Below are 10,689 nucleotides of genomic sequence, written 5' to 3'. Positions count from 1 at the left end.
GCAATCTGCAACGTCACCACTAGATGCCACTAAATTCTACACACTGGTCCTTTTAATATAACAGAATTTCTATCTGCGAATGAATAAAAATGACAAAAAATGTCACTAACTATGTGTTCTGCCTGCTGTTGCTCATTCAGTCTGAGCTGCTGTCCACTCCCAGGCTGACTGTTGTGGAGGGCTCTGTGGAGGACCTGCTGGTCACAGAACCAAACCCAGAGGAGCCTGGACACCACAAGGTCACTGGGATACGTTTAGGTCAGGAACAATTAAAAGCTATTTGCCAATGTTTATGATGAGGGTTTAAATGGCTGGTTTGTCTTTACTTGTTTATTAGTCAGTTTAGTAGAGAACCAACTTGAATTCAATTATTACTTTATTAAAAAATTAATTTGGTGTCTGTGCAGCCTGAATGGCTGACTATGGTTCATACTGTATACTGAATGCAAAATCAAGGTGGTCAGTAGATTCAAATGTGTCCTAAATATCAGACAGATTTTTGACATCTAATATCAATCTCTAACAAATGTGCCAACCAGTAAAATGAACTTCCATTATTGCAAATTTAAGTTGGTAATTACAAAAAAAATCTTAATCATTTTATGATTTTGTACTTCTTCTAAGCAAATGGAAGCCACCCAATCTCAGCCAGCTCCGTGGTTCTTACTACTGGTACTTTCTTGACTGGCTCCCTCTTCATGGGCCAAACCATGTCACCCGGGGGTCGGATTGGAGATGCCCCGTCGAGTGCTGGGCTGTCCCAGACGATGAAGGAGAGGCTGGGGCTGAGGATAGGCAGGCTGAGGACTGGTACCCCTCCCAGGATTGTGAAGGATTCAGTAGACCTTGCCCAGGCTCACATTCACCTTCCTGACAGTCATCCAACTCCCTTTAGCTTCCTCAATACACACACACGCTGCAAGGTAAAGTTTCTGTACAGTAATCCGAGTAGTTCTAAATGTGGTTCTCCAGATGTGTTTGTTTGATATGGACCCCAACAAATGTCACATCATCATGATTTCAGTAGTTTATATGAATATATATAATTGTATCTTAATTATAATATCTGTCTGTATAATCACAACATTATTTATTTACCATATCGTGCAGCCCTAGTTCATAGTGTGGGAGATCCTAAAAGTGCTCACTCAAATTGTCAGTCAGTGTTTTTTTTCTAATTAATGAATGCTTTATTTTGAAACTAAACACTTCTTAAGCCTGAGGAGCAGCTGCCTTGCTACCTGACCTATACTACCCCCGGTGTAGAGAGAGTGGTGCAGGAGAGTCTTCATCTCAACTGTCACATACAGCAAGACACCAAGGGTCCCAGGTACACACACACCCAAACACACACTCACAATGTAAACACAGTGTGTTCTGAAACTCCAAAGTACTAACTCTAGTCCTTGTCTCTCACAGGTACTGCCCCTCCATCGAGTCTCGAGTGCTTCGCTTCCCAGGCCGAAAGCACCAGGTGTGGCTGGAGCCTGAGGGAGTGACCTCTGACCTTTTGTACCCTCAGGGTCTGTCCATGACCATGCCTCCTGACATCCAGCTCCGCCTCATCAGAGAAATCCCCGCCATGCACAGAGCGGAGATTCACACACCTGGTACACGGCCTGAATCCTGTTTGATTGCCTGCAGTTGATGGATCTGGATGGAACAGTGAATGAATGTGTGTTATTTTTGTTTCTTTTCCCAGGTTATGGTGTGCAGTATGATTTTGTGTGTCCCACTCAGCTGAGCCCTGCGTTGCAGGTGAAAAGCACCCAAGGTCTTTTTCTGGCCGGTCAGATCAACGGAACAACGGGGTACGAGGAGGCTGCTGCACAGGTAGCTGCTTACTTTCTGTACACTATATTTAGCCATTACTGTCGGTCATAAAACAAACAAAAAAAACAACTTAAGTGATTGTCCTTCCACATACATACACACTAATAGAAATATACCCATACAGGCCTATAGTCAGACTGGTCACACACTTCTGCCAACTTGTATGATTTGTTCAGGGTGTTGTGGGTATTTCTGCTGGGTGGACAGAATTCAATATGATTATCAGGCTAGGGCAGGGTATTTTCTGTAATGCCAATTCATTGTTTTTCTTTCATTATTTGTAGTGGCAGCGATTATTGTCTAGCAGTTATGTTCTTGGCCCAAGAAAAGTGAGATCTGATCATATCAATAGTTATTATAGAATTAATAAATGTTATTATTTCCCCCTGCAATTATACAAACAGCTTGTTTAACATTGTGATTTATATTTACATTTTAATTGAATGGCAGTCATTACATTACATTAAATGTAAGGTGTAGAACTGCACCATGGGTATCATAGCTTTCTGACACTGTCTATGAGTTACACTGAACCAGAATAATCTGTAAAAAGAGGAACTATTTAAAACTGAGGAAACCACTTGTGTGCAGGGCCTGTGGGCGGGGGTGAACGCCGCCCGCTGGGCACTCTCCATGCCTGCAGTGACATTGTCTCGGACTGAGAGTTACATTGGAGTTCTCATCGATGATCTGGTGAGTCGAGGCGTTACAGAGCCCTACCGCATGTTCACCAGCCGGGCTGAGTTTCGAACCTCTCTAAGGCCGGACAACGCTGACCTCCGCCTCACTCTGAAAGGTAGGCAGCGCCCAGTACTTTGTCTTTTACAATCACACATTTTTAGAGCCTATTGTCCTAACTGAGCAAGAAAAAAACATGACCTCTATTTCTACTTTGATTGTTGTGTATTCATATGCATTACTATTGAGGTTTAAAAAATAAACACACTGTGTGTAAAATATCTCGAGTAATTCCTTAAAATACCAGCACATTACATTAATATCAAGGTATTCCGTTAAATACTGTGTATCATGAGATTTTGACATTGCTTGGCCCTATTGTGTGCATTTCATCTAGAGTACACTTGCACTTCCACTTATTCCTCTTTTGATTAACTTATACAGCCCACAAGTTGTTGTTCTGCTTTCTGTCTTTTAGTTTTTATCCTTTCATAAACTATTTCCTCTGTCAGGATTTGAGGAGGTGGGATGTGTGTCCTCCTTACGCTACCAGGAGGCTGTGAGAGTGAGGGACGGTCTGCATGAAGCACTGGCGGCCCTTCAGTCTCTCGTTCTGTCCTCCCCCAACTGGAAAAAAAAGCTGCCCGACATCCGTATGTGTGAGGCCAAGAACACCCTAGTGAAGTGAGTGACTAGTATATCATGACAGTCAGAAGTACCTCTGTGGTCGATTCGGGGTCCCGACTGTTACTTTGTGCCTTCTTTCTCCAGTGGTATGGCTGTGCTGCAGTACAATGATGTGTCCTTTGAAATGTTGGCGTCCGCCTTCCCAGAGTGCCTTTCACCTTACATGGAGTTCTCACAAAGACTTAAAATAGAGGGTAATTATAATTGTTGGCTCAGTTATGTTTCTGAATTGCCTCTAAATGTTGCTTTGGTCCTTTAAGCTACTATAACATAGTTAATTCTCCCTCAATAAAACATTTCTCCTGTTATTTAGCTGTGTACAAGCCTCACTGCGACCTACAGAGGAAGGAGATGGAGAGAATTCAGAAAGAGGAGAATATGTCTCTCCCACAGGACATAGACTATATATCTTTGCCGGTGTCACTGTCGAACGAAGTCAGAGAGATTTTGGACAGAGTTCGGCCCAGCACTGTGAGTCTGCACATTCAGAGTATAGTCTATGTATTGCTTACCAATAACTTTTTGTTCTTTTTTACCTAATAATGTGCTGTTACATTAAAAAAACTAATGAATATGCAACTAATGCCATGTTTTATCCTCCAGCTGGGTGCTGCTACACGTTTGCAAGGTATCACTCCAGCTGCAATCGTCCATCTCCTCCACTATGTGCGCTACATAGGACAAAAGGAGAGACAAAGGCACAGAAACCAACCAGACCAAAAGGAGGAGAGAAAAGAGGAGCTGTGTGCAAGTAGCGCATCTTTACCTCAGTGAAATGATGACATATGAAAGGTCTTGTAAAAATGTATTTATTCCTGAAAACGCACAAAAGAATAAATTAAAGTGTTTTACCATTTTAAGAATATAACTCTTTATGTTGTACAAAAACTGCTTAACAAAATAAAAGTATGTAGTACAAATTCTTTCAGCTATTTCCTCAAGATAAGGAGCCCTCGAAACTTCCCTGATAGCGATCCAACTAGCTAGTGAAGAATTCTAATCCTGTTAGTAACATTACTGTGAACAGCATTAAACTCCATGTGACCTTCTCAGTGCCACTGGCGTTAATGACAACATGCCCGTCCAGCTCAGCAGTGCCTCTAGTGAAGAAACCAAATGGAAACTTCCAGTTCGGCTGAGGTAAGCCCCTGGGCGGTTCTGGGTAAACCGTAGTGTCGACAAACGTCACTTCAGTGGTTAGAGCAATAGGGGACGATATAGGACACTGAAATAAAGAAGGGATGAGAGTATTTGGACATTTCCATAGAGGAGAAACAGTGCAGAAAAGAAGGTGCTGGCCTCACAACGAGAGAGTGCATGTGCCTACCTTGACATTTTGACACTGGAAAAGGTATTTGGCTCCAAGAATGTAGTTCTGGGGATGGTCTAAGAGACCCTGGCGGGCCCACAGCACTCGGATAGAGAGAGAGTTGGGGAGGACGCATCCTGATTCACATGTTTCCTGAGAAAGGAAACAGAATAAATTACTGTTAATAGGAGCAACATAGGTTATAGGACTGGACATTTTAATACAACTACATGTAAGATAGCAGAGTCAAACAGAGCTGTGAAGAACTCCTCATTCAGGTCTAATAATCTTTATATCCTGCTGTAATCGGGTTTAGGGAATAACAGATTACATGTAACTGTGTTAAGTAATAAGGATACAAAAAAAGATTACAGTTACATTTAGTAAAAATTGGGATTATTTAGCAGAATTACAAATTTAAAATATTTTAAGTTTTCTTTGAAAATACACTCAGCAGACATATTTCTGATGCGAAAGATCTGTTTTCTATTTTCTTTCCCAAGGTTACATTGTTCTGTTGTTCTATAGAATATGCTTGAATCAATACTACTTATTGATATTTATTTTCACTTGTTTTTCTTTTACATCTTTAGTATTGAGGTAATCCAAATGTAACAAACAGTAATCAAGTCACGTTACATTTATATTCTGATACTCAGATTAGGTTACTGACTACATTTGCTAACAGGTAATTAGTAATTGTATCTGATTACATTTTTAAAGTAACCCTCCGAGTGCTGGCAGTAAGCCTATTCGGTCAGTTGGCCATAATGTTAAGTTTCAGATAATTCAAAGTTCTTAAACTTTCTTGCTTAAATACTTTAACTTCCTGATTCAGCTGTACCTGCAGGCTGACGGGACACTCCTGGGTGATGACTCTCGTCCAGTCAGGTTGGGAGCCCGAATTCATGGCGATCACATCAGGAGTAGCAAGTCCCTGCAAGATCCCGTAAACCTGGGAACGCAGCTCTGAACAGTCACTAGATGAGGAACTAAAGAGCACACCGAGAGAGAGAGTGAAATGACATGTTTCGTCACTACTCTTCATGTAAGGAACATCAGTTAAAACTAGAGATAGAGACTCACCTGAATGTGCAACCAGTGATAGTGTTGTGTGTGAAGAGGATGGGCGCTCGTCTGCTGGGGTCAGAGGAACACTCCCCGCTCTGTGACACCCCCAGTGTGCTCAGCTAACTCACTGTCAAGGAACCATGAAGTACGATTGACTCAAAGCTAGCTGCTTAAATGACAATGTGACTTAAAGAGAAGTTTATGATGCTGTTTGTGAGGATACAGGCTGCACTTCTCCATCAAAGCGACCAATGACAGGGGATCCCGCTCTAAGTCCGAGAGCAGGGACCGGTCCTCCTGCAGTGCTGCTGGGTGTTGCCAGCTGGAAAAGAGAAATTATATTAATCTTAGTGTTTGAATCTGTAGCTCATTAAGTGATGAAATCTGTGGCTTCAACACGCTACCTGGAACTGTACAGAGTGCGTCTGCAGCAGCAACTGATTTGGATCCACATCAGCTAAGACTACGTTCACTGTTGCATATGTGAGCTCCCCTCGGGCTGTGTACCCTATGACAAACTGAACCTGCAGGAGAATCGGAGAAAGGAGGGTTGAGTTTGTTGAATTTGTTGAATTTGGGATTTAGGAAACAATGGTGGGAGGAAAAGAAAAGAAAGAAAAAGACCCATTTTCATCTGCTTACTTTTTTCACCACATTGACACAGGAGTTGTTTTGTTCGCTCGGCGCAGGCCAGTCGAACAGCGGAGTAACAGGGATCTGAAACAAGAGTTGGTACAGTTCCTTACTTTGGAAGAAAAAACACGTCTTTAAGTGTCATTAAATGTTGGTATAAAGGATTTATTTCTTAATGCACAGACTGGACTGTCAACACCTAGTACATTTTTAAATGCTACAGATACAGTTCTTCATACTGTAGAAAAGGTATAAGGGATGTTTCAAGACTTTTGCCTTGTGACATACAGGAGAAAACTGTATGAGGCATGTGAAGTGCAAAATGGCCGTGTTTCTGCTAATGCCATGTATGGCTTTGGGTTATATGTACAGTCAGTGACTTACCAGAAGGTCTGACACTTGTGCCGTCTGGACTGTTGGAATCTATAATGAAAATATTAATGTTAGCTGATCCGCAGTGAGATCCTAACCTGTAATCAGCTACATAAAAGCATTTAGTGCAGGCAGATTCACCGACCTTGATCAGACTCAAGTCAGAGAAGTAGGAGCGGGCGTTGAGATTTGGGTCTGTGGTGCATGACTGAGGAGTTAACGCGCGGGAACAAGACAGAGACACAGACCTCAAGAACTCTGCAAGCAAAGGAGAACATAAGGTAGTTAAAAAAAAATACATAAAGCAACGTAAAGACTGTTTATCCATTTGGTATGGACTTACTTGCAGGGTTGCGGTTGACACAGAATGTAGCTGCAGCCCCTGGAGAAGGCTGACGAAGGAGACCCCGCGCAGACGAGCTGGAGAAATACGTCTGGATGACATCATCAGCCTACAAAAATAAAGAGTGTTATACACACTGCATGTATTAAAGATACACTTTTAGCAATGTCTAGCACCCTAATAGCACTATATCTCTTTACCCGGTAGAAATCTCTGCTGTGGGTGCTGGTTGTAGGTGCTGGTGGTGAGAAGTGGTACGAATCCCCTAAAGCTGGATGCTGAGGTAGAGCTGGGAGGGACGGGGGGGCATTATCTGTTGGGAGAGGGTTTTAAAAGATGCATTAGTGGAGGACACTTATATACTGGTCTTGTGAAATGAGTGACTCCCCTGTTGAGGCACTGATTGTTAATTAATTTAAAGATGAATTATGTAGTGTTTTTAAATGAATATATTGTTATTAGTCTGAGTACCTTTAGGCCGGACACAAAACAAGGAGTCAGTCACAGTGACAAGAGAGGAATCCACGTTAGCCCTGAACATCAACCATTTCTCAATGCAAACTCCCGATCTGTAAAATAAGAGTTTAAACTCTTTTAAATGCTAAAAAAATGTGCTATATCTTTAGAACATGTGCAGAAGACTTACATGGCTTTCTGTGGACATCCCGTGAAGATGGTGCTCAAGTTCGCAATGCCGCAATCAACTGTGTCACAACAGCAGCCGATGTCACAGAAATCAGGGGTTAAATCACAGAGACAACCTGGATAACAACAGAGAAGACAGGACAACAAAAGGTTCACTGGTTTAACAAAAGCACATAATAGTGGATACACCGTCGGTCAAATGATCTGAAAACTTAAGTTGTTTTATTGAGATTGTAGAAACACTTGTGACCATTGATCTTATTGGAAACAACCTAGATCTAACTAATAGCCAGAATGTTGAGTTGGGATTGTATAGGTGCATTTGTGGACTTTATATATATTTACATCAATTTAAATATGTTTTTAATTCACATTAGATTTCATGGTTAACCTTTTCAGTGCAAATGAAGCTCTGAAATCTTATCATTAATACTCTCATAAGTTCAGTAGTCAACTGTCAAAGGCTGACTTCTTAAAGCCTGAGCAATACAAGATTGTTTTATAGACAAATTACTAAAAAGCACAATGTTTTGCATTATTAAGCATTAAGTGCATCTAAGAACAGGTGATAGGGTTTGTTTGGCAGCCATAGATCTGCAGAAGTTCTCTCTTGCATTAACAGTGGGAGACAGTCTGATCACATGAGTGTATCACAGTGATTTCAAACCAGAAGCAGCTCAAATAATAAAAAAAAAAATCGAATTAATGACTTGATTTTAAAAGGGTTACTTTGGCCTGACAAACAAAAGACTGCAGCAGAGTGGAAACAAAGGAGGCTGAGAGTTTCAGTTCATGGGGCCATTTCCAATAACATGACACATCCCAGGAGGCAGGTGTTAGTTACCCTCTGAAGTGAGCACAGGCTGGGCGGTGGTGGAGCCCACGGTGGAGCCCTCGGTGAGCCCACGTCGAGCCCAAGGTGGAAAGCCCCTCGGTGGAAGGAGCCCACGGTGGAGCCCTCGGTGGAGCCCACGGTGGAGCCCTCGGTGGCCGCCGTAGTGGTGCCGACACTGGGGGGGTCCACGGCCTGTGTACCGCCCGGAGCCGGGGTCACTGAGCTCAGAGACTCCACATCTGTGGGGCTGACATTAACGCTTGAAGTGACCCCCGATTCTGTGACTGCGTGAACTAAACGTCCACACAAGACGAGAAGTATCTGAACGGCACGACACCACCGCGGGAGATTCATGTCGCCAGAGACATGGTGCGGTAAACGGTGCGAAGTGTTAATGGCCCAACGAGCTACCGTAGAGTCAGCTCGCTAATGTTAACTTCACATTTAGCAGCAATTATCTCAATTATTGAATACAACAGTAAAATAAAACAACGTTAAAATGAAGTACGTAATTCAGAAAACGTTTTTAATGGACGCATTTAGCCAAACGTGCTAACATAAATCCACTGGGTAGCAAGCTTCTTGTTGCCAAGGAAGTTGTGTCACTGCCACTTCCGTTTCTAAGATACCGTAAGACATGTAAAAGAGCGGGAAGAGCTTTTTTCCAACTTCTTTAATTTATGTAATCAGCGCTGAATAGCACAATATAACAACAAATACAAGAGTGAAATAAACAACTAAACACAACAACACAACGAAGAGGGAAACTAAAGAGAAGAAATGTTAAATAAGGCGAGACCATTTTTTATTGGTCCCCTAGAGGAGAAAGAGAAACTTGAAGAAAATAATTAATTAAAAGTCTATAAAATAATATAATAAAAAGAAACAACAACAGGTCAGTTAGCACAGCTTATTTGTTGTCATATGCATATTTTGTTTACCTTAGCAAGTTAACATTAGCAAAATCTATTCAATACAGATACATTTCTTAATATTTCAAAAATATTTTTAAAATCCAGTAACTTTGGCTGACACATCGTGCTCTATCCCAAAGAACCGTAGATAAAGACATACACAGATGGGATAACGGTAATGTCTGCAAACAAGCCTCTACACCCATCCGCAGATTATCAACTTCAAATGCATAGCATGTCCTCCTTTTGTTTAAAATTAAATGTTAAATGTGCTTCTCAACCCACATGCTTCTTCTAAAAAGATGTCTCAGAACATACAAATCCCTTTCCTGCAGTGGGTGAGCTAATAACTAATATCTTCCCATGGCACCAAAATGCCTGACTTACAGAGTTTAGCATGCAAATGCAGTAATTTCTTAAAAAGAGTCAAAGCAGTTTAAGAGGTTGTGTAGTTGTTTTGCTACAAGTTAAACTCACTTTTCTTATTTTCTGTTTCTGGACTCTGCAGAGGTGTTAGCAGGCACAAATTGCGAAAATGACTGTGTATTTTGAAAATGGAGATGGAAAAGCAGTGACCCTTTGTGCTCAGTGTTCAACCTTGTGAACAGATGTTCGTTTCAACCCTTTCAGTATGTACATATCCATTTCCCCAAATGTACATCTTAGGTTTAATTAAGAACGATCAAGTTTCACAATACAACACCAACAACAAATGGTCTCTGCATTGTTTGTGTAAATCCTGCCTTCATCTCTCCAACCTGATCATGTATGTCCGTGGCACGCAATGCCAAAGACCACCTGGTGAACTACTTTGATTGTATGAGTATGACCCCGCCTGAGGCAGGTCCCTGTGGGTGGCAATGTTTCACATTCCTGAGAGTAATCTTACCTCCAGTAAACAGATAATTACTATTTGTACAACGTCTTTTAAAAAAAATATTAGGCAACATTAAGATCCATGACACTGATAAGATAAATAAGTTGATTTCTTGACTGTTTTTCCTCACAAGATACTTAGTATGCCTCAGTGGCCATGATGAGATTAGCAGCACCCTGCAAGGCTGCAGACTGCAGTGAATGCCAAGCAGAGGTGAACAAAATGTTCCTTGAGATCTACACAACAAAATACTTGTATTCATATTCTTTGGTTTTCTTATCTATGAGGTGAGCCCTGTTTCAATCAAAATTATATTACCTTTGTCAATTTTAGATAACAGGCCCGTATTTATTAAACTGCTAAAAGTAAAATTTTAGACTTCAGTGAAAGATAAAAGTAAAATATGTACTCTTACTTACTTTTGTTTGTTGCTATTCATTGAATTTCTGCTCAAACAGGTCAGTTTTTAAAGAAACGTGGTTTAGAGGGATG

General features: G+C 41.4%; 2 protein-coding genes across 2 annotated transcripts; one reads left to right on the top strand and one right to left on the bottom strand.

The window, feature by feature from the left end:
• Positions 1-89: 89 nt before the first annotated feature.
• On the top strand, positions 90-4,006 carry mto1 (mitochondrial tRNA translation optimization 1). The gene is made up of 10 exons (XM_035669631.1): positions 90-258; positions 625-923; positions 1,218-1,330; positions 1,420-1,610; positions 1,703-1,833; positions 2,425-2,629; positions 3,024-3,195; positions 3,283-3,392; positions 3,512-3,669; positions 3,802-4,006. Exons 1-10 carry the CDS (start codon positions 90-92, stop codon positions 3,970-3,972), a joined length of 1,719 nt encoding a protein of 572 aa, XP_035525524.1. The 3' UTR covers positions 3,973-4,006.
• Positions 4,007-4,144: 138 nt separating this feature from the next.
• LOC118330250 (tectonic-3-like) lies at positions 4,145-9,023 on the bottom strand. Its single transcript, XM_035664732.1, has 15 exons — positions 8,521-9,023; positions 8,416-8,464; positions 7,573-7,687; positions 7,398-7,495; positions 7,127-7,239; positions 6,927-7,035; positions 6,729-6,841; positions 6,596-6,634; positions 6,221-6,295; positions 5,983-6,102; positions 5,802-5,900; positions 5,594-5,697; positions 5,352-5,499; positions 4,526-4,660; positions 4,145-4,423 (listed from the first exon to the last, which is right to left on the bottom strand). The coding sequence occupies exons 1-15, from the start codon at positions 8,758-8,760 to the stop codon at positions 4,178-4,180; spliced, it is 1,803 nt and encodes a 600-aa protein (XP_035520625.1). The 5' UTR covers positions 8,761-9,023; the 3' UTR covers positions 4,145-4,177.
• Between the last annotated feature and the right edge of the window lie 1,666 nt (positions 9,024-10,689).

This window comes from Morone saxatilis, unplaced genomic scaffold, assembly GCF_004916995.1.
Source record: "Morone saxatilis isolate NCDOM2014 unplaced genomic scaffold, NCSU_SB_2.0 Contig1, whole genome shotgun sequence".
In the NCBI taxonomy this organism is placed as follows: Eukaryota; Metazoa; Chordata; class Actinopteri; family Moronidae; genus Morone; species Morone saxatilis.
The sequence above is the reverse complement of the archived record's forward strand: the minus strand, read 5'-3'. Positions and strand labels throughout refer to the sequence as shown.